The sequence below is a fragment of the Melanaphis sacchari genome, unplaced genomic scaffold, assembly GCF_002803265.2.
Source record: "Melanaphis sacchari strain LSU unplaced genomic scaffold, SCAv2.0 Contig65_pilon_pilon, whole genome shotgun sequence".
NCBI classification, from domain to species: domain Eukaryota; kingdom Metazoa; phylum Arthropoda; class Insecta; order Hemiptera; family Aphididae; genus Melanaphis; species Melanaphis sacchari.
In genome coordinates this window covers 2,387,734-2,412,990 of record NW_020271469.1, presented here as the reverse complement: position 1 = coordinate 2,412,990, position 25,257 = coordinate 2,387,734, and the positions used below count along the sequence as shown (strand labels likewise).

Sequence of the window (25,257 nt, the reverse complement as noted above, 5' to 3'; positions counted from 1 at the left end):
CATACACTTTAAGTGAATGATCTAATATATTTTATACCATATTTTTTTGATTTAAAAATAAATGGTCAAATAAAATATTTTAAGTGTTAAGTAATAACAATTATAAAAAATTAAAATTGATAAAACAGTAAAAATATAACAATACACTTTTTATCATAATAAATTGTAAACACAATAACAATAAATGTTTGTAAATAAACAACAATATCATTTATGCGAATTTATTCTAAACTGAGGTAACCTATCAACCACTACTCCACCAATGATTTGATCAAAACTTTTAGGCAATGCTTCTATGGTCCAAGTATTTGTGATGGGGTTGTAAATTTCTACAGAATTTAAACAAGTAGATCCACGTTTTCCACCAATAACATACAATAAACCATTTAATGCAAATACTCCTATATTAAAAATGTAATTTTTAAATAATTGGTTATCTACAAATATTGTCTTCAAAAAAGTAATTATTATAGTCACCAGGATTGAATCGGCACAAGTGCATATCAGCAATAGATGACCAAACTCCAGTACTTGGTCTATAAGCTTCGACATTTTTAAGATGTCCTGATCCATTATTACCACCCACAGCATACATAACACCGTCTAGAACTCCAATACTAACACCAAAGCGACCTACTGACATTTCTGCAACTGACGTCCAAGTGTCAAGATTAGGATCATAACATTCAACAGATTTTAAAATTTCTGATCCGCTATAACCTCCTACCTACGCCATTAAATGAAACAGAATAAATTATAAATTTAAAATAAATATACAAGTAATAAAAATGTTTATTTACTGCATATATTAAATTATCGAGTACTCCAACACTAAAAGTACTTCTCTTGGTAGACATATTAGATATCATTCGCCATTTTTTAATATTAACATCAAAAACTTCGGCACTATTTAAACTACCTGTACCATTAGATCCACCAATCTAGCAATTAATATAATATATAATTTTATATAAAAAATTTAATAAGAAATAAGTAGTATCCAAGCAATACTTACAGCATATATACAATTGTCTAAAACACCAACTCCTAAATTATATCGACAAACTAACATGTTAGCCATTTGCACCCAACAGGGTGAATATGAGAATAAATCAAACATTTCAACAGACCGAGAATTTGACATATAAAAACTACCCAAAGAAAACACAAATTGACTTGTCACTATTGCTAGACCAGATGGTCTGTTACATTCACCCACTCCAACTGCAATTTGCAATAAGTTGGTTGCAGGGTCATACCAGTTTGTATTACACTTCATTGTTTTTTGAGATAAATTAAACATAAGAATAACCTAGTGGAATTAAATGGATAAAATAATTGCAAAAATAAAATAATTAAAACAAAATCATACTTTATATCCAGAAAGTCTAGGTGTACAATGAATTGTTTGTGGAATAATAATAATCTGTTGTGTCTTAAGTTTATGAAAGTTTAAAGCTTCATTAATATAATCTTTACCTAAAAATATTACGATTTTATAGTGAAATTAAATTTAAAAAAATGAATATTAAAGAAATACATACATTTAGGAATATTTTTAAAAAGAGGTTCCTCAACAACTTTTTTTGTTATGTATTCTAAGGATACTAATGGTAAACGTACATGTTTAATTAATCTAGGTAAACTATCATACCTGCAACCTAATTCATGTTTTACCCAATTAATTACACATTCATATACCTACAACAAATAAATACAATCAAATTTAAATAAAACAAAAAGTAATAATGTAAGATTACTAATGATTTAAATTTTGTTTACTTAAATTCATACATTTGTTACACTATCAATTCAAAAATTGTACATATTTTTAAAAGGCCCAACAAGAACTCATAGAAGTGAATTTGTAATTTTTGAAATTTTGATATACTTATTTTATAATATATATATATAGTCATTTTAATATTTAAGTTGTGGATTAACCATTAATTACCTAAAAATTATGGTGTATGTGACAATTATATTGGATGTGATGGATCTTAAACATTTTTGATGAGAATGATGAAGTTTATGGACCTAGCTTCTAGAATGAATTTAAAAAGAAACAAATGTCTTTCAATAAGTTGAAAAATTCACTGAAAATAATAAAGACCAAGAATGATTTAATTCACTCGCTGTTTTATCTATGGAGAACACAAAGCCTTTAATATCTGTTGTCAGCTTTAATAAACATTTAAACATTTTAATATAATATATAATTTATATTAAGACTTAAAGGTAACTACATACAACTTTGGTTTTACAGAATTGTTATATTTTAGGTTTAAATGATGCAGACTACACATAAGGGTTTAACTTCCTCATAATACCATTTATTACTTTTCATATACCTAGTAAGGCAAGAGATATATTTTTATAATTTAATAACATTCTATTATTAATAAACTTAAAATAAAAATATTGTATAGATAGCTTTGTTATTTATAATTTTGTTGATATGGACAATAATTGATTTCATTTTTTTTTTAAGATAAATAAATATTAAACACAATATATTATATTATAAAGTTGATAGAGGTTCAATATTTATAGATTAAAATAATCTTATATGGCTAAGATAAAACTTTTTACAACCATTTAATTCTTATACCTACTTAACTATTTATCATTAATTTATTATTCATATTAAAATAATTATTTAGGTTTTGAACTTACTTAGACACAGAACAACCATATTTTAATTTATTTATGAAACATGTAATTCAAATATACACTTTCTTAAAAAAGCCAATGTATAGGATTATTTTATAAATGTTATGTATAAGTAAATTTATCTTCAGTTTAGCACAATACAAAACTACATACACATATGAACACTAGATAACTTACTTTTTCTTCAAATGCAACATTAAGGTCATTACTCGAAATTAGATAAATCAGTTCTTCAGAAGATAAAGATAAAAACTCATCACCTTCAATCACTTTTCTGCCAATAATTATCATAATACATTTATATATTTTACTGACATGATAAAAAAATTAAATCAAATAGATCTTACACAAACTGTTTTTTAATATATGCTTCAGAACTTGACAACAATTCTGCACAGTTATAAAAGTCAGCAAATGCTCTGATACCAAGACAATTTGAAGGATTTAGTTGTTTTTGTAAGAATTCAATACATGCACCTCTTACAAACTCTAACTGTAAAAGATTTGAAGCCGGTAACAAAACCTTGAGAAATCAACAAAAATGCATTTAGGTAAGTAATTAGTTAAAACTAATAAACAACATATAATAATTAACAAATATAATTGTTATTATACCTGAACATTTTCTAGGTTTATTATGATTTCACCAGTATAAATATAATCCAATAACAGCTGTAAAGCAGTAGAATCTAGATTTCTTATATTAACAACATTTTTGTTACTTTCACTAAAACAAGTGAACATTGCTCGAAAATATGGGCTTACAGATACTAATACAACTTTATGTCCATTTAGTACAGTGCCATCATCTGCTTGTAACTTTATATCGCAAAAAACTTCATCTCTAAAACAAAAACTTGCTACAAATATTTATTTTACAGGCATTTAATATCTCTTAAAACATACTCGCGTAATAACTGTAGGACTTCAAATACTTTGATCATATGAGAGAAATTTCTATAACTTTTTGATTCACATATGTCAGGTTTCAAAAATTGATTTTGATCAGTATTACATGAAGAATTTTTTAAAGCATTCATCTTTTTTTTTTTGCATACACCTTTTAAAGTAAGTAGATTTTTTACATTTATTGATTGTGTGATTATTAAATTTAAGTCTGTAAGGATTGAGGACCAATAAAATAAATTTCATACATAATAAATTGTTTAAGAATACTGTACGTATGGAATTTTCATTTCAGTCTCAAATTTACTAGGAATACATCTTACTGGGTTGTACAGGATTTGGTAGTCCACAAGAATTTTGAACTTGTTATTCTAGTTAGTTTCATTTCTTATAGTTATCACTAATCACTTATCAGATTTAAAACTATTGGTTAAAAGTCAAACACAACACAAAAATATGAGTACAAGTCTAATAATAGAAATAATACGGGTACATGATCTGTTTATATATTATATATAATATAATATATACTAATAATTATAATTATTATGAATAACATCAATAACATCCCTTATATAAGCATTCGTATTTAACTTACCTAGTTTTTAAGATAATTTTTGATTGGTTGAGGTTTAAAAAAGTGTAAGGCTATTATTATATCATAATAAAAACATACCTATTTTTTATAGCTTATACCTAACTTACGAGTTATAATATCAACTGTTTTTAAAATATTTAAGTATATAATTATTATTATTATCATTATCGTTTTGTATTCACAATAAAATTATATTCGATTGTTTCCTAAGAATTTTTTTTGTACTAGATGATAGGTTACATCACTTTCATAATAATTTTTAAAGATGGCGATATCTCAACAAATAAAATAATATCAAGTTCAATATAGACGTATTTTCTTACCTATTGGTAGTTTACTTCAAATGAATGACGGTAGGTTATGATTTTCAAACTGATTTAACTAGAGAGTAGAGATATTATTACAGTATTTTTCCATTAAATGTTGAGAATTATTAATTCAATAAAATTCATAACACAATTTAAATACTAAATGATAGGTATTTACCGATAACACATCGAATGTTAATACGCAATAATGTCCAACGTGCGGAGTGTTTCAGCGTATCCCAGAAGACATTGAGTGATGAACTAATGAATTATTGGAAAATCTGCAGACCATATTATCATACACGCGAGTACGATGTCTACTATAGACTAAACAGTAAACACTAATAAATAAATCAAAAATAGTAAATACGCAGTCAATAGTTATGAATAATATGTTGTCGTTATAAATGTAAAATGACTATTTATATCTACCTATAGGATATAATATTATATGTATATAAATATAATTAATTAAACAGATTGGAGACGAAAATAACTTATTTGGTAGGTATGTTTACAATAACAAAACAACACTAGGTACATAGTCAGTACTCAGTATCAACAAAATAATCCGAACTTACAATTTGTGCTACCTAAACAATAAATCCGTACTGCATAATTATTAGTTGGTTACGTATTAAATTCGTTAAAATTTCTGTGTGACGAGGGGAGGGGGTTAATCTGCGTGTAGTACTATACTTCATAATTATTTTATTTATTCGGGTTACTGAAATGGACTAGTACTAGAATTCTGTGATTTTACGATTCCGGGTAAAAAAGACGTGTAGTTCGGATACTTCTTCTGGCTCTAATAATAGTTTATGTAGTGTTTATATTACATATTTCCCTCTCTCTCTCTCTCTCTCTCTTTCTCTCTGCAGTATTCAATCATTAGATATATTATATATTTATAACTTTATAAATTTATGTAATTGTCAAGCTATCATAGTTTATACTAGCGGCTTTTATAATAATAAAAAAAAAAAAAACTTTATAAATTATAATACGATTGCTAGTAGATATGCATTATTTTGGACAAAATAAATGGAGGGATGAGAAAATATGAATTATAAGAAGTGAAGGGAAGCTATCCCATTATATCTCTCCCTAACTTCGACCACTACATAGACATAAATATAAAAATAAAAAAATCATTTGCACCAATATTAATTTTTACACGCATTTATACAATTTTTTTGATCTCGTGTTGACGCTTTATCTTCGATAGAAACTATCACGTGCGATAAACAAAATATCGCATGAAAATTAATATTTGATATTCTTGAAATAATGTACAATTAAATGAAAAACATTCATTAATTTTTTTTTTTTGTTAAATAATTTATAAAAATTAAATTATTATTGTACTAAGTCTTTATAAATTAATTAAGATTTAGTAACCTAGGTACTCTTGTAGTCTTATATTACTTCAATAAATAAATAACAAAGCTACCTTAACATTCCTCGAAAAATAACTACGTAACGTTACTAGTTAGTAGTTATTACCCTAAACTGGTAATTCTAGAATTTGGACTCGTAACCATGGTATTATAATATGTGTAAAATAAAAATAAATAACTTTACTTGAATTATTAATACAAATATTATACGTATAAGTATAAAATTGAATAAGTCAGAAAAAAACCGACTCTTGGATTTTTTGATTTTCGTAGAATATTTACACCACTTATGGATTTGTGAAAAATATTAAAAATTTTACATGATAATGTCAACATTAATCTGTAAGAATAAAATTTTGGTTTTATTAAATAAATACACATTCTAAAAGCAAATTTTAAACTTCCTGACTTACTAATTTTTCGTTATTTATTTGATAAAATATTTATGGGGTCACTATGAATGATAGTTTTATAAATATAATTCTATAAACATTATTTTTGGTTCAGAGTGTTCTAGTATTTGATAGTCAAGTATCTAACTACTAAGTTTAACGATAAAATATTTATGTGCGATTATTGATAACACAATATAAACACAAGAATTCAGACATATTAATATTACTTATTAAGTGTGGATAAAACAAAAATGGTTTTAATTTACAACTTGGCTACAATAAACATTTTATTTTCAATAATAATTGTAATAATAATATTATATGGCAATAAAATACAATATGATTGTGAATTGTGATGTCATTATAGGTAATTTCACACTACTGTGATACAATATATTTTTGAAACTATACATTTTATAATAATTTTCATATTTTAATTACCACAAAACTAATTTTTACTAATATTATTCTAAATTAAATTGGCATTTTTTTTTACAATTTATTGTTTGGATGACGTGTTGTTCCTAACATACATACGTATATGGTATATAGCGTTTTCATTATAATTTTATTAAGGTAAACGCAAATACCACATCTACACGATCGAAAAATACATTGTAACGAATACGTTTTACTACAACTATAGATGACTATACTGTAATAATTCGTCTATTTTATACACCGACAATTATTTACAAAATTATCTATGATCACAAGAAACTTGAAACATTCACCGTCCGCGTAAAAACTATACGAAAGCATACACATTACTCATTAGGTTATTCGCACACGCGCAATACAATACAATTATCAATAAAGGGATCCGATGATTGTATCAGTGCGTATTGCAAAAACAATAATAATAAAATATTATTTGACTAGGCCTTCGTTCGTTCGTATGTGTATAATAGATTGGGGGCTGCGGTTCGTTTGGCGACGATCACTTTTTGGGGAAGCCTCTGGCGTAAGGTTTTTTCGCGTTTGTGTTCAAGTAATAAATACCACGGGCTCTGTGAACAAAGAAGGGAGAACATTAATATTGAAAATATGTTAAATCAAAATAATCGTATTAAAGAATATGGTTGTAAAAATAAAAATTGGTCATTCGCTGTGACGTTTAACTGTTTGAATGTATTATGTAGGTATACATATATACCTAATTTCGTACAAAAGGTAATTATTTTGAAGGTAAATTCTCATTTTAAAAAGTTTATAAGTATTAATGTTATTGGAAATATTTTTCTTGTATAACATTTTTGAAAATAAATTTTAGGTATTTCTTGCTATTTTTGTTAATTATCATTGTATCAAGGTTTTTGAATGACATCAATAATTATATTATCTTCAATTTCACATTCCAAAGTAAAACACTTTTCTGAGAATTTTAAATGAGTAACTATATAATTAGTTATACATTTATAAATTGTAACTTAAGTAGGAATACTTATAAATTATAAGTACTCTATCGAGTAAAGTAAAGGACCATTATGAATTTATGTCTATATAATTAATTAATTAGGTACTCAATCGAAATTCCCAGAGAAATATTTTGCTTTAGAATACGTATGACATTAAAAATGTATGTTATTTTAAAAAAATAAAAAAATAAATAAAATTGATAACGGTAAAAATAGAAATTAAAAATGTTTATTTCAAAATTGTAGTTTTGTATAGCGGTTTACAAGCTAATATATTTAAAAAAATATATTCAAAAGCATTATTATAATTTTGAGAAAACGCAAGTGTTTTATGTTAAATATTTATTTTAAAATCCACTAACTTGTGTGTCACGTGTTCGCCCATCAAAACGTACTCGGACTCCGGTGGATTGCAAAGGCCCAAATTGAAATAAAACCGGTTAGCACACGGTATTGACCAGAATCCGGTGTTGGAATTGATCGATTCGATGAAATACGGCGTAACTTTAGTGTGATCGCACGATAGCGTCTCTATAAAATGCACAACTTGTTATAGGTAATCAGTACAAAAAATACATTATAACATAAAAAAATAAGTTTCATTTTATTTTAAAAAAAGTATAATATGTATTAATAGTACATTATACTATAGTACTTAGTATTTATACATCGCAGTAAGTATAAATATAACGATTTAATGATTATTTTAATTATTAACAATTCAATTAAACATTTCATATAATTTATTAGTTATTAATGTTATTATTATGAATTATAGTCGTTAAACTGTGTTATTTAAAAATTATTAATAAATATTTTTACTTAAATCATAAACAGGAAGTAAACGTGTATGGTAATAAATAGATATTATGTTTAATGGTTATACATTTATAATAGAAATTATAAGGTTATTTTTTACTCGATTAGATAAATTTCAAGTAGTAGGTATGTTATGTTATATTGAATTTCACTTCATATTAAAACTGTATCAATTGGTTTTATTTAAGTGATTATAAAATTAATTTTTAACATCCGCGTGAATTATTCGATTATTAGTTAATACCGATTTGTTGAGTTAAAATTATTAAAATTAATAGTATGGTAATGGCTATATTATGTTGGACAAGTATTTAGTTGATTATTATGCATAGCGGAAATGTCGGAGAAGGACGACAACAATCAATAATAAATTATTGCTGAATTGTGTCTATTTTGACAATGCTGGGCAAATTTATTTATTATTTATTTAATTGCAGTATGGCTAATATAGTCAAGGGCTAATCTTACAAGTTGAGGCGTGTTCAATGTATATAACTAAAATTATAGAAAAAATTACTTTTATTCGAGTTCAACATTTTCAGATGACTTCTCTAAAGGACGTTTGTAACATTTGTGCATACATAATATAACATAAATATAAGAACACGATATCATTTTATATAAATGTTCCGGTTATATAGTCGTTATATTATTCAAAATATTGGAATACTTATATATAAATCACATGTGTTTTATAGTAAACGGTCAAATATTTATTTCTAATTAATCGGTAACGAGAAAAACATATTATCAAGGCTAAATGGAAGTTTAATTAAATATAAGTGACTTAATTAATTTAACATTGTAATGACTGAGAAATAACTTATTGATATTTTGAATTAGGTACATCAAAATTTTGAAAACAAATTATACATTAAATAATTTATAATAAAATATGGGAGAGGAGAGTTCTTAATTGAAAAATAGAAGATGATTGTAGCATAAACAATTTCAAGAATTTGAATAAATACATTACTAAAGGGAAAAATGAGGATGAAAGTGCTCGGAGAATCACCGTGTGTAATGGGCAATTTCAACTATGTAAGATAACTAAGAGAAAACTTAATTTGAATAAACCTTGTATATTCTTACAACAGGTCCAGTAGTATTAAAAAATGCTTTTTAAATGTATTCAGAATATATGTTTAAATACTTGGTATCATTTGTATTTGAAGTACGCATTTAACCACTTTCTTTCAATAGTAATTGAGTATTAACATGAATACTTTTTAAGTTTTCAAAATACTTTATAAATACTTATTTTTTTTTTAAATCAATAAATTTGATACATTAATTACAAATAGATACCTTAACTTAAATATTTTATAAATAATTAAACCGGGTAGTTAATAACCACGTATATACATTAAAATTAATTCAAATTTTTTAGATTTGGAGCCAATCTATTTAGCTTATTTGATAAAATCTCGTTATAAATCCTTAGAAATATTATAAATTAGATAGGTATTATTTTAGAAATAAAATTTAAATAGTTAAGTATGAAATTATTGGTAGTTAGAATACTATGGTGAAACAAAAAAAAAAAATTAGTATAATTCCAAAAATGTATGATGGAAAAGTGTTTTAACAGTATTTAAATATAAATATTCAATTACTTAATAAGATAGAGACTAAGACCCATTATATTTTTGATGAACTTGTTGTGGTTTCAAAGTTCTAATACAAGTGATATTATTTGTACTCACGTATGATGCTATCGCTGGCGCAACCGGGCTGCGAAGTACCGCCGTTTACATAGAAATCGGCGTGTCCGCTAGGGCCCCACTGGCCTAAGATGCCTGCCGCCGTGTGTATGATATCCACAAAATGTGCGTCTGTGGGATCGAGATCCCTGGATCGATTGTTACTCATGTAGAATATGATCGTTGGATCCAAACCGGTGATTCGGCCAATTTTTCCCGAATTGATAAAATTGGACGCTAAGCCTGCGATGTGAGCTCCCACGCTGTACCTACGGTGCATAATATAATATATGGTATGAAAATATTTAAATATTTTATATAATTTTATAATATGATATGACACGATAATGATAATAATCATTACATAATATGCGTTTCTTTCAGGCATCGTTGCAAATTTTATCATTTATCATCATTTTAAACGTCGTGTCAAATATACTAACTTATTAATGTTTTAAATGTCGGGGTTTTTATTTATATAGTCTCGTGAACATTTTAGTTCTAAACATAAATTATTTTGAAAATCATGAATGTTTTTGGAAATATTTTTTTTACATTATTTTAAGTTATTACAAAACAACAATATTGTTTGAAGAAACATTATACTTATATGTATAAGTATCTACGTATACTATAAAATGTTTATGTTATATATATATATATATATTTACACAATACAATGTTGGTCCATTACTAATTCTGCTTTTCAAATATTAGGTACTTATAAATAATTATATACTATTCTTTTGTAGTAGGTAAATTATGCTATATTGAAAATTAAAAAAATCAAATTTAATATAAAATAAATATTATTTTTAATATTATATACTATATATATATATATGTATATATTTGTAATGATTTTAAATTAATAACTATTTGCAGAAAAGAATATTTTCAAAACTTTTAAACTTTTTAAGAAATAAGTATTTACCTTCAAAACAATCAACCTCCCACACGATTAATTAAAATTTTTAATTTAACTTTTTTCTTTATTTTACTCTCTAATTAAGCAATAAGTAATAATTTTCAATGATGTGGTATATTATCATAATATATTTTGATATTTAGATGTATATTAATAATAATAAAAGTGTAGTAGAAACAAATATTTTGATTGGACCCCCTAAAAAAATTATATAATTTTGATTGTTGATTATAATCTCTGATTCATTCTGTATTCATTATTCATGAAATTCTTGAATTTTTAAGATTACAATTAAATTTATTTACAACATGCGTCATCCTATGAAATATTTTTACTGTAATTATATTATGAATATATAATACACCATAACGATAGACGATAGTTGTGTATTGAATGCAATATAATAATGTTTTATAGTTACTACTACTACAACTGAATCCAGAGAAAGGTCGAGTTTCTATCAATAACACATAGGTACTTTAAAATTAATTCGACTGAGATTCTTAATATAAAACCTGTTTTCAAATAAGATAAAATAAATGTGTAATAAAAATAGTAATAATTGTTCATTTCGAAACAAATCACTGCATAGCACATCGTAAATAAGCGCAAAAAATAAAATTAAAAATATAGGTACCTGAAAAAAAGCTTTGTACGAATAATATTATCAACTAACTTGCCACCTATTAAATCAATAGGAATCTCTTAAATGTTTATTTCTGCTGTAATATTGTACGCTTGCAAGCATTTTGAAGTTTGAGAATTTTATCTAATTTAGAAATGGCTTTCAACAGCGTTTGAATAATCAAAAGAATATTGTGCAGGGATTAATGTATGGTTTCAAAATATGGCTCGACAAGAAATTTTGTTGATTATTATTATTTATTGTGATTGCCGTAGCGGCTAGAAAATTGATGCGTTTTCATACTGATTATAATTTTTAAGTTAAACTACATGATTTGCAGTTATTAAAAATGACGGTTTTGAAAAAAACTTTTATTCTCACTTTTTTATCGTTATGATCAATTAATTTTTTTTCTTAAATTTATATTTCCATACTGCTGAATATTTTTTGGATTTTTTAACGAATAGTTAATTAGTTATGATAGCTTTTAAATTATGACGAGCCACTTTTCCGCAAATATTAAATATTTTTATGAATTTATAACTTATCTATTCTTTCAATATTTAATTTTTGAAGTACTCAAAAAAATATTATTCATTGAAATATAAATTAAAAATGTACTTACTTAGATTGTCATTTGTTATTCAAATAAGTAAAAAATTCAAAAATTATAATAATATAACAAACATTTTTTATTTTAAAAAAGGTGTTGTTTTTAATGACTTAAAATTGTGTAAAGAGTATATTTAAAAAAACATATAGAATTTTAGAAATAATAAGTATCATATGTACATGTATTTAGGAATATTATTACTCCTAAGTATAATCATATTCATATGAAAATTATAAACTATAGTGCAGGCAGTACAGTATGAAATAAACTAATAATATACTTATAATTCAGTTATAAATTATATTTTTAGTAAAATTGAACAGTTCGACTTTTTCTCCTTTTAAATAAAAGCAAATTTTCATACTCCAATAATTATATTTGTTTGAGCGACAAATAAAATATATAGACCAATAGGTCGGCAATAGATAAATCCCAAGTTGGGTAAAAATACATACACATACACATTTCATTTATATTTTTCTATTGATATATACACGATAAGTATGATTTTATTACGTGTTACCTATATTACATATTTTATACTTCTATATTATATTATATACGAGTAAACGCAATAAATTTTATTTATAATAATAAAGGTTTTATGTTTTGCGGATGGCCATGATAACTAGGTATTAGAGTTAACGTATTCAATGTATTTGTACATTACCCAAGGGAGGGGGGTTGACTCACTGATTTCCTCTCTCCGTAAAATTGTCACTGATACAGGGCGCAAGGCTATTGCCGTGTTCGGTAAACCTACAATTAGTTTCTACGAAAAAACATAGTATATATATTTACATGGACAACTGGTCGCCAGCCAATTTTTTTCCATGTCACATACTTATTTAAAAAAATTTTTTTTGCCAAATAATGCATAATCAAAAAATGTAAATTAATTTATCACATTTATCATATAGTGCCATCAATAATCAAAGTATATCTAACCTCATATTTGAGATAAATTTTTAAACAGGACAACATAAAATACGAATTTTGATAAGTTATAAAATTAGAATGGGGTAAATAATTGTTCGCATACGGAGTTTATTCGCGGGGACCGATTGCCCTAAATTCACATTGTTTTTCCACGTATAGTAGTGACAAGTACAAAAAAAAAAACAGTAAAATTCGGTTGACAATGCATATTGTATGATAATATAAGTTATGGCGAACGTTACCCCATCATGTGCAGCTTGTCTGGTGGAACTCCTCGAGGATGGTCGGCTAAGTAGTTGGCTAGTTGAGCAATGCACATGCCACAGAATCTGGGTGCCCATTCTACTTGATTCAGACAAGGTATTTGAGCTAAACTTGAATAGTCCACTATAATTATATTGTAGTTTCCCCGATTAAAATAAGCTGTAACACGTTTAAACATTAAAATGTTAAAAAAAAATAATAAGATATATGACGAGCGCCAGTGTTGCAAGACAAAAATACTTTGTAATTTACATATCATTAAAATGTGCAAGGATTTTACGGCGTGACTCATGAAGCATAGGCTTATCCTCCTTTTGTAATTTAATAAAATGTTTAATATATTAATTTTCTGATTTTTGTGATGTGATAAAGAAAAATTGTTCAAATGAGAACTACCATTTTTTTACTGTAAATTGTTAAGCACCTGGTTTTTTCGAAAATATGAATGTATTTAGTTAAAATAGTTAGATTGGTTTTCAGTTAATTATTAAATTAAGGAAAATAATCTATAATAATGGTTTTACTTCAAGTATAAAATAGGCGTAATATTCATTCTAGTATTAATTATTATGTTTAAACAATTTTTACAATATTGCTTATTTGTTGATATATGAATTATAATCGTTTTCAAAAGTTCATAACCATTATTATACGTTTAAATTAATTATTCTGGAATGTTTTGGTAGTAAGTATATAAAGTTTAATAATCAACACTCGAATTTCCATTTATGTTCATCAACAGTTTAAAAAATAATAATTTAATTAACAATATACAGTAAAGAAATGTAGATTTTAATTTGAAAAAACACGTTTGTATTAATACGCAAGTCAATCCTTGATTAGCATATAAATATAAATATTTTAAAATATGATTCTTAAGTATGCTTAGAAATTTAAAAAATAAAAATGTTAACAAGTTAATTACCAATGAAAAACACGAGGGAAATAATCTAGGTGAATAATTATTCTGTATATTATCTTAGTTTAAAGTTCATATATTCCAATAAATAAATACATTCATTGAATTTTATAATATAGTTAATACAGTTCATTAATCGTTAAAACAAAACGAATTAAGTAAAATATTATGATTAATTTCACTAACTAGTTTTCGTATTCTTAGTCGAATTGTTTACAATTTAATTTTTAGCATAATATCTCAATTTTTAAGTATTGACAAATTCAACGGATGTAAATTGTTAATTGTATGTATATTTTATTGTCGGACAATTTATTTATAATTTAAAATGTTTGCACTGTACTTACCGTCTCGGAGATCTGTACTCGGTGACAAGTTTCGGCCACCTTGGAAGCCGTGTATGATAATTTTAACCGGATGTTTAGGGTTGAAATGTGATTTATACAATGATTCCGGGTCGGTCACATCCAACAAGTCGGGATTAGTCTGCGTGAGCCTAAAATAACGAGTGGTTAATATTTATGGTTATTTCGGCGTAAACGAAAGCCACAAAACGAGAGAAAGTATAGTTACTGTAATATCTACGTCCTACGTTATATATAATGCAGTCATCATCGCACGACGACCATAATGAAACCCAAGTTATACATATTTGGTGTTTCGAGAATTTAAATGATTATAAAGGAAATACGTGAAATGAGAGGTATATATGATGTATAAGATGGGTGCAACTAATTTCCTCCATGATAAAGTATGATGTACGACCATAAATAAAACATGTTTTGAATATTTCATGAAGGTAAATGAGATGATTTATTAAAAATAATTTACTGATAAATAGACGTCATGATCAATGTATTTTTCGAGTTTAATCTGTCAATGAAAACTAATCAATATTGAGGGGAGATTATTAATTAATTAAACGATATATTAATGTATTTTTGTAATTTCAAGGGAATAAATCATGATAACAAATAAAATAATAATCAATGAATAAAAAAATATTTAAGAGGATGAAATAAACAATTATGCATTTCATTTTAAGTATAATTTTAAATCTAAAAAGTTAATTAGAAATTTAAGAATTTTACTATGAATTCAACTTAGTGTTATTTTACCATATCATGTGTAAAATTTTCTTCCTTGGATTCTTATATTTATGAGTTTAGGTTTTAAATGTTATAAAAAAGCTATTATTTTTTGAATGAAGCTGACATTATAAATTTAACTTATGACAAATTACCTTAAGAATAAAATTTGAATGGATTTATTATATATTAATTTAGAGACCGGATTTAAATACACAAAAAAATCTTCAAGGTATGCTTCTAAAAATGTTTTAATATGCTACAAAATATGTACTAAAAATTGAATCGAAAATATTTTATTTAAAATTATATAAAAAATAAGTATTAAATAATGAAGTATTAAAAAAAGTTTTAAGAGTATGAATAAGTAGTTTTTCATATTTATTATTTAACATTCTTTGTGTTCCATCAATAAAATATTAGTCCATATGAATAAAAAGTGAAAACAAAAATTGATCTATATTAATATAGTATACATACATATTGCAAAGGAGTATGTCATCTTATCTTTGATAATAACAACCAATCATAATTTTATCGATATTATATGGCTGTAAACGTGAAAATACGACGAGAAAAGCAAATATACGTGCTATAAATATTAATATGCACTATTAAACTACAAATATGCATTAATTATGCATTTAATAAGTAAAACCGTTGAAATATGTAAAATATTCAAAATACAATTAGTGTTATTTTAACAAGAAAAGTTTAAATCAAGGACAATAAATTCTCATCAGATTTGAAAAATCTTATTCTAATACATAATATTATATGTGTTTGCATATAAATCCGATCACTACATATTATTATATAGTACATACAAGTAGTTATTTATCTATAGTTTTTTCTTTTTTTTTTTAACAGTTATTAGAAAGATTTATTTAAGCATACATAAATAACTTAATTATTATAATCGTAATGGTTACAAAAGCTAACGAGACCATTTTAAGACAGCTCCGTATTTCCGTAAATATGTTGTATTAAAAATTCAAAATATTGAAAGAAAAAACCGTCGTCTGTCAGGTTTGGATATAAAATTAATGCATGTACACAGTAAGAAAGAACTAATTTAACATATAATTATTAACTCTTTATGTTATATAACTTTTGTTCCCATCAATAGTTTTTAATTTTATTTTCCCGACACATTTTATCAGTTCTTCATTGTTATAATCTTTATTATTATTATGATTATATTGATAGGTGAATTACCTGGTGTACAAGTAAAACTGGATTCTCGGATGAGGGCACGTGAACGGAGGTTCGACACACGACGAAGAGTTGAAGAGCTCTTTGATAGAGACCGGTGGAGTCGGCGTGGTTTGTTTGGAAATGGCTTCCTGCTGCTGCTTTTTGGACGGGCGGTTAATGGCGTTTTCCGCCGGGCCTCCGTTGACAGTTGCTACAGGTATGGCGCGCGCTCTTGGCAATGAAGTCTGTTGTCTTGCTACAGTGGCATCTCTACCCTGACACAATATTTCACCTAAAATGTACATACGTTAAGTTACGTAACTATGTTCATTTAGGGCGAATGGTTAAATGCATTTGCACATTGTCTTCTTTTATAGTAAAATTTGTAGTGTAGAAATATATTTTGTAACATTTACAATACAAAGGTAAATTTTTATGTTGCATTTAATATGTATTTGCAAATTTCTAACTATTTTATTTTAAAAGCATTAGATTTTTGTTACATTAGTATATTATCAATATATTTTGGTTTTTTGTTTGCGAAATTTAACATGAAACACGTTAAAGTAGGTAGGCAAGTGAAACCAAATACTTATCATATAAACTCCAATAATTTTAACTATTTTTTTTTTAGTTTAAATCATTAATAAAAAAAAACTATTAGTATTTTAATTCTTTTGTTTTTAACACATACACACAAATTTACTTTTTATTTGAATTATTTATGCACTATTATTATTATTATTATTTTATATGTAAGTGCATTTATAGGTCTTTTTATTTATCGTATTGGCAATACTATGAATCATTATTAGTTCGCTCAACTGAATAGGCGTAGAAATATGTGTAAATAAAGGCAGAATTTTTGTTCAATTATTATTGTATTTTTAAAGATAATTTATTAATATCGCAGTCATGATTCAAGATTATACAAGATTGCAATTTGTATGCTATATTTTAAGAAAAAAAATTTAGCCCACAAGAGGGGCAGCTGCCCACCCTGTCTTTATAGTGTGCACGCTTATGTTCAACGATCAACAGCAATCCAAGGCTTAGAATATATTCTCTTACGAATCGAAAGCTCGATGACGTCATACATATTCATCAATGGCGATTCGTAATGAATACATCTACCGAAGTCAAAATTAATTGTCCAAAATGTTAACAGTGTAAACGACTAGGTAACCATTTTTTAATTGTTAACATTGTTTTTTGAACATTAAAAATGTGATGAACTTTGTTTATTTTTATTTTTGAGACCACCTTCTCTCTATCTTATTGGTTTAAATTAAATTTTATCAAACACTCGTTAAGACATAATAGTTAATAGTCATACATAACCAGTATTAATTACTGTAGGTACACTTAAAGAAATCGCATAGACTAAATCTTATAAAACAATATATCATTATAATATTTAATAATCTAATTAGTAATATATCATAATATATTTATATGTATGATAAAAATATTAACTCCGCAGTCGACCCAAACGACCGCGTGCACGTACCGATTGCGATGAACGTGAACAGGTATAGTAATGTTAGGTAACTCTTGGTTGTATAGCCAGCCATGGCTCTTTCATGTTCATGCTTGGTGTCAGATCATTCTGGAAAATATAAAACGACGACTTAATATTAATGATTTTGTTATTAATTGATACGCGAATAAAAATTATTTACAAAATGATAGGTATATAGTATTTGCGTGGTTAATAAAATGTTATATTTTACTCTGTACTATACATAGGGACATTGTGTATCAATATTTGTCGACAGTTATAATTTTTTTTTTAGACGTATGACAACAATTTACCCAATTCCAATAGATACATAAAAAAACGTTAATTACCGAGGTCGTATTTTTAGAAAGCTCATACGAATCATTAAAAAATGTTATTTAAAATTCAGGTGGCAAAAAGATTTAATCGACATACAATTTTTTTAATAATGTAAATTAATATACTTGTATTGTAGGTACCTAGGACAGTGAAACGTGTCTACCTTTTCAAGCGCACGTATAATAAATATAGAATAATAGAAAAATATTACTGTTGAATGTTGGCTAAATAAATTTAGGAATAAGCTCAGTTGCTGATCGTGTTTCGTAACATTGTAAATACAATATTACAGTGAACTAATTCGTATCAATGACATTTTCTATTAATTTTTAAAAATGTCAAAAGACAAAACTTTCAGTACATAAAATATATTTGAGATCGTAAACCGGCAGTAGACCAGCCGGCCAATCGTAGTTCAAATCGTATTACTATTGTGTGCATAACACGTTTTCGAAACGTTTTTGAGTCGACGGTACAAACCATTTTTAGATTATATCAATGCACTCGTTGAGAACTAATCACTCGTGCAATGTGTGCACAGTTTATCCACAACCTTTACAATAAATCGCAATTATATTATAATATGAATACACACGTACGATATGCATATGCATGGAAGCATTTGACAAAATAAACGACGTCGTAATATTGTTTAATGTGTTGTAAATATTTTATAAGTGTCGGGTTCAAGGTAGTCGAAGTCTTTTCGTCGCGACAAATTCGTATGTTTTTGGAAAGTCTAATATAAAATTGTAACCCTCGATCGTCAGGCGCCACGCGTATACTATAGGTAGGCACCGATATTGACATGCAGTAATAAACACACACACACACACACACACGTCATACACCGTGGCCGCGTTCGATTGTCCCACTGTCCAACCGGTATTAGCCGATGGTATACCGCGGTAAGCGGCCCGATGCAGTGATGTAACTCCAGATACACATATAGGTATAACCGGGTCAAGGTTGCAGTAATTTTACGTTATAACGTTTCTTCATTACGATTTCGAGATGATCGCTGAAAAATGTTGTCGATTCGCCGTTAGTGGACGGTGAAAATCAGTCCCGCCGAGTCGATCCGTCTACGTACGCGTTCTCTACGTGTCATTCGGCAATAATAGCAATGCGTAAAAATATCACACAAAATAGATGCACGCCTGGTCGGTACGTACCTACTTGGCTAATTTTACTGGACCATCAAACATAATATATTATACAGTTCAATCGCAAAAAAAGATAGTGACATTACGCGTGCATGGTATTTTCCAACGGGTGTTTAAAGTCCCGACGACCTTGTAAATAATGCAACGCTTAATTAGAGTCGCGGGGGGGAAGTGTTCGAGACGTGATAATAATATTGTGTAGTTCGACAAAATGACCACAACCGTCGACCTTCGAGTTCTGTATAGTGATAGGAAATGTGGAGTGTCGTAAAAGCTCTAGCGAGTAGGATGACGTGCATTTTGGGTAAACACTTAGTAATAGAAAACAATCACAAAAATAGTTAGATTTAATTTTTCGGGTTTCGAATTTGTTAGTGAGATAATATAGTGAGATAATACTGCGTACATATCCTTTAAATTTTATTTGAAACGATTATCCTCGTTTTGATTACTCTGAATTAAAAACTATAGTGTATTTAAAAAAGATAAATAGACATGATTAGTAATTATTAAATTTTGAATTTTAGCATGATATTATCAACAAATAATTGTTCTTTGGATCATATTCTGTAAATAATAAATTTAAATCTGTATATTTATCTGGCAAGCAGTAATATATTATGTTTCATAAACATTTTTACATTAAACAGATGTTTATGACATTATGTCTACCCATTTGCAATATTACAGCAGAAAAATATTATTTTTGTGTATACAATTATAATATTTAAAATATATAATAAATATATAATATAAAATAAATATAATATAATATAAATAATAATATAAGTAATAATTATAATTATAATTAATTTTTATTATAATAATTATAATTATTATATATTTATAATATTTAATATTTTTTTTAGTACAGACTGACAATAAGTTTTGATATTAATATTTTATGATACAAATTATTTAACATTATAAACGAAAAATTAATGATAAATTTGCAAGAAATATAGATATAGACCTTGGCATACATTTTGCTCCAATTTGTTTTTCAATTATATTAGTTGTGTATGTAATATTATTATACACACTTGAATAGTTACACGATTTACATAGAGGGAATGATATTTTTAGGTAAGTAGATACTGTTAACTACAGAGTAAATCTATGATAAAAAAAATAATTTTTAACTGCTATTTATTCACTATTTGTTATACACAATAAGTAATGTAATAATTACTAAATATATATATATACTTTAATTACAGCGTGAAGATTACTCAAACGCGTAGAATAGAACATATTATGTTTGAGATGATATCCATAAGCTAAACAAATGAATGAAGCTAACATATTATTATATTATGTATGTTATATATTAAAATTTTTAATTTGCTAAATTGATTAATACAATGCCTAATATTAGTATTAAGTAATATATAAAAATAAATAATAATATACTTAGATACGTTATGTATAAAAAAAGGTATGTAAGCATATGGCAAAAATTAAAATTAAACTAATACAGACATATTATTATACTAGTTGAAGTTTTTATCAAGATAAAAAAAATCAAGGCTGAAATTAAGTGAGGATTTTTATATTATCTGTTAATCACATATTCATTATTACACTTTAGTTGCGTATTATCCATTGTTCTCTGTGCACTGCAGTTATTTTCTAATTTCACGAAAATAAATTCATTTTTACAGAAGACTAAAATTATTGTGTATTTCTCGCACTGTGATCTCAACATTGCAAGTGAAATTTTATTATTTATAGTATTTTGTAGATGGTATATTATTTATAGTAATATTATAATATTATATTCCGTAACGCTATCATAATATTATTATTATGAATACATCAATAATTTACTGTAACACCCAACAGCAGATGACATAGTTAAAATAAGCTTTTGTGTTAATCAACATTCATTTCAATTTATTTTAATAAATTTTATTATATTATTAAAATACATATATTTTATATATATTATGTAAGTTTATTAAAATAAGCTCAATATATCTACGATTTTAAGTAATATCAGTGACGTTATAATATAAACTAATAATGTAATATGATTACAAAAATTTCATGATAAATTGAACACCGTGATAGGATCGTTTTAATGATTTCGAACAAAAGATATATTTTTAAGAGAACGCCACAATATCATAATTTTTGATTGAGATTTCTGTAGTTCTGTATAAAAAATTTCACAATAAGAAAAATTTATAACGATGTTCATAACCATAGATATATATTTAACTAAAAAAGAAAAGTAAATATTTTATTTTTTAAACGTCACACTGTCTGTGACATTGTATTGATGTTATATACGCCAGCTACATGACATGTTCTTTTATAAAAAGATCGATCGGCTTTTATCTTTACCCTTTAACAAAATTCCCTCTTTACCCATTTATGTGATAGACAATAGTAACGATATACCTATACAAATAAAAAATTTACAAAATGATTGCAAAAATCAAATTGGAGCTTTTTGAAATGAATCTGGATAAATATTGGCATGCGCAGGATTATTTGCGAGATGTGCCTAATGATTTTTATTGCGGTAATTCTTCCTAGACTTACTTTATCCAGCCGTAATAGGGTAGCGATTAATGAGTTATAACCAGTTTAAATATGTATAAAAAATGTGTTTTATATTTCTTTAATTACACTAGAAACTTTTTTGCAATTAACAATTCTAATATTACTTGGAAATAAATCAAATATTTAAAATTAGTAGAATTTTTTCGCAGGGTATGTAGCTGAATACCATTCATAAACCACATGCGCACGTCTATGTCTATTGTCTATACATGGGAACGAAACACGAAGATACCATGGTGATAGTCTAAGGTTAGGTTTAAAATTAATAAAATCGAATATAGATTTAGTTTTCACTAAGAAAATGTCGTATATCATTTCCATCTTATAAATGCATAAGATAACGTATTTAAAATTTTAAAATTCTCATATCTTGTTTTAACTATGAAATATAAAAAAAAAATCTACATGGTATACATATCTAAATAGTAAATTTGAATATAAACTATAGATCAATACACTCTAATATTAAAAATAAGTAAATAGCAGAGTAAAAGGGATTTTTCTGAACGTAAAATATGGCACACTAGATGGAAATAATGCGCAGGCAAGTACAAATAGTATAACTTATTATAAAGTTTAAAGTTTAATACCATTATGAAAATTAGAGCTTAAAAAAAATGTATTTAAAAATGATCAATACTTAATAAATTAGATATTTTTAATGTAATATTTGAAATGATGTCGTCGTTGGTTGTTTGTAGAGTTAGAATTGATGTTCTAATATAAAAGTACCGAATATTGGCGAAAATGAAGTTATAATAGATGGTTTTAATTTTGGTGAAATTCCTAAAAATCGAATATCGTTTGGGCGAATTTATATACCTACATGTTATTTTGACCTTTGGGGAGTTTATATAATATGCCATTTCGCTGAAATTTTTATGGATATTAAATATGTCAAAATATTTCCCATTCTTAAAGGTTTAGGACATCCAGTTAGTTTTAATTGGTATGGTTAAAAATGTTTCTTGGAAGTAATTATGTAAAGTGTTGATATACCTAATATTTGTTATAATTTATTTAAAATTAATCATGAAATCCTACAAATATAACCCACAACAGAAATAATTTTCTCAACTTAAAGTTTGATAATAGCTCAATAATTCACTGTAATATTAAATTTAATAATAAAAAAATTGGTTCTGTTGAACCAACATTTTCTACATCGTATGTTTCGCGTTGCTCAATGAGAGAATAACAATAGTTTACTGAACATTGTATTAAATATAAATGATTTAGATCTCCCGAACAATCGATTCATTTCTCGTCCAAATGAAACGGATGCTAGACGTATAGACCGTAATTCGAATCTGTGTGCAGTGTAGACGAACGTTTATCGGGAAACAACTTTCAAGTCAACTCAACGCATCAGACACATTAAATACATTGTGGATCGCAAACACGAAATAATTAAATAATGATACAATGATAACGGCGTGACAAGTGAATAGATATAGGTACTCACGTGCAAATTTCCGATACCGTTTGTAAAGCGCAACTTTGTTTTCGTCGTAACCACCGCAGCAGCTAAGGCGCACGCGACCAGCTGGTAACTGAATGGCTGCAGTTAGCAGAAATCGAGCGCGGTCCGAGTGAAAGTGAACGCAGGCGACGGCGGCGTTTTAAATTTTATTTTCCTACCGTCTCGTCCGATCTTACGGTTCTGCTTGCAGTGTATATAGATATATGTACCAATATTTAATATTATTATTATTATTATACTCCATGGCCGTCCTCCGTCTTCTCATAATGATATTTATAATAATAACAATTACTCTACAGAGATGGTCCCACAAAACCGCCTTTAAAATAATGAATTACTATGATAACTGAAAAAAAAATTATGAAAATATCAAAAAATTCACGATTATAAATTGATTATTCTCGTTATTATTGTTGTTCTTCTTCTTCTACTATTTCTTCAACTATAAGCCCGAGGTCACCATCCCGATTTGTCAGTTTTTTTACGATTCCCAAATAATAATTGATAAATACAAATTATAAATGTTGCAATCAGTCCTAGTTCTAGTAGCTCGACCACGTTGGTGCAGATTATTTTAATTTTATTAACAAGTTGATTAAATTGAACCCATTTTTTAATATTATAATCTAACTATATGGTGTCTAGTTGAGTTATTATAATTACTGATTAAAAAAAAAAAAAAAAATTAAATACATTTTATACGAGGGATTATGAATTGATTATTTTCAAGTAAAAATTATTGATATTTTATAATATCTATTAAATTTATGAGAGCCTTGATCATAATCTCACATCTAAATATGTTTTGCTTTCTTCAACTGCAGTCTTGATCAGTATATTTTTCGTTGAATATTTAAAGCAATAAAAATGATTCAATTATTCAGTACGCAACAGTTCTAATAAAAGATAAATTCAATTTTACAAACATTTTATTTAGTTAAGGTTTTTTTTTTTTTATCATAATAAAGGATTACACATCTCATTGCCTTAATATTATTTCAATAAATCATCTGTTATTATTGCTATAAATTGGAGCCATGGAACATTTTTAAATAATAAGAGGTGCACATGCGTGAAATTATTAAAACGCAAACCTAAAATTGTTAGTTGATCAATGGTTTATTTATTATAAATACATAAAATAACTATTGCATTATTTTAATTGAATAAAATGTAAAATGAAGCACGCTTATCAAATAAAAATCATTTTAAAAACCATACAACCAAAAAAATGACCGTGAATATGCAGCATCCAACAGTATGGTATATTGGAGATTGAAAAATTTCAGAAGACACACATTTTCTAAGTCCTTCTAAGTTTTCTATGTTCCAGTCCTTTGATTTTTTTCAATTAGAACACCGTTTAAATGTGTGGTTGGCGATTTAAAATACTTTTATTCCGTT

The 25,257-nt window shown here is 26.2% G+C and overlaps 2 protein-coding genes across 2 annotated transcripts; both read right to left on the bottom strand.

The window, feature by feature from the left end:
- Window positions 1-189: 189 nt before the first annotated feature.
- Window positions 190-4,958, bottom strand: LOC112600594 (kelch-like protein 2). The gene is made up of 14 exons (XM_025347865.1): window positions 4,918-4,958; window positions 4,664-4,826; window positions 4,501-4,558; window positions 3,828-4,002; window positions 3,580-3,733; window positions 3,289-3,517; window positions 3,021-3,196; window positions 2,851-2,947; window positions 1,545-1,701; window positions 1,373-1,479; window positions 1,016-1,312; window positions 801-941; window positions 478-727; window positions 190-401 (listed from the first exon to the last, which is right to left on the bottom strand). Exons 5-14 carry the CDS (start codon window positions 3,711-3,713, stop codon window positions 208-210), a joined length of 1,782 nt encoding a protein of 593 aa, XP_025203650.1. The 5' UTR covers window positions 3,714-3,733; window positions 3,828-4,002; window positions 4,501-4,558; window positions 4,664-4,826; window positions 4,918-4,958; the 3' UTR covers window positions 190-207.
- A 1,973-nt stretch (window positions 4,959-6,931) lies between these two features.
- On the bottom strand, window positions 6,932-23,974 carry LOC112600615 (inactive pancreatic lipase-related protein 1-like). The gene is made up of 8 exons (XM_025347893.1): window positions 23,836-23,974; window positions 18,304-18,402; window positions 16,815-17,085; window positions 14,856-15,004; window positions 13,568-13,748; window positions 10,224-10,489; window positions 8,061-8,229; window positions 6,932-7,290 (listed from the first exon to the last, which is right to left on the bottom strand). The coding sequence occupies exons 2-8, from the start codon at window positions 18,365-18,367 to the stop codon at window positions 7,221-7,223; spliced, it is 1,170 nt and encodes a 389-aa protein (XP_025203678.1). The 5' UTR covers window positions 18,368-18,402; window positions 23,836-23,974; the 3' UTR covers window positions 6,932-7,220.
- Between the last annotated feature and the right edge of the window lie 1,283 nt (window positions 23,975-25,257).

Excerpts from the sequence above, each read along its gene's own strand:
- LOC112600594 (XM_025347865.1), bottom strand. The coding sequence starts at position 3,713 with ATGAATGCTTTAAAAAATTCTTCATGTAATACTGATCAAAATCAATTT. Across the intron at positions 3,197-3,288 it reads TAAACCTAGAAAATGTTCAG|GTTTTGTTACCGGCTTCAAA; the intron begins GTATAATAACAA and ends TGATTTCTCAAG. Across the intron at positions 728-800 it reads TCGATAATTTAATATATGCA|GTAGGAGGTTATAGCGGATC; the intron begins GTAAATAAACAT and ends TTAATGGCGTAG.
- LOC112600615 (XM_025347893.1), bottom strand. The coding sequence starts at position 18,367 with ATGGCTGGCTATACAACCAAGAGTTACCTAACATTACTATACCTGTTC. Across the intron at positions 17,086-18,303 it reads GTTCACGTTCATCGCAATCG|GTGAAATATTGTGTCAGGGT; the intron begins GTACGTGCACGC and ends TGTACATTTTAG. Across the intron at positions 8,230-10,223 it reads CGCCAGCGATAGCATCATAC|AGACGCTATCGTGCGATCAC; the intron begins GTGAGTACAAAT and ends TGCATTTTATAG.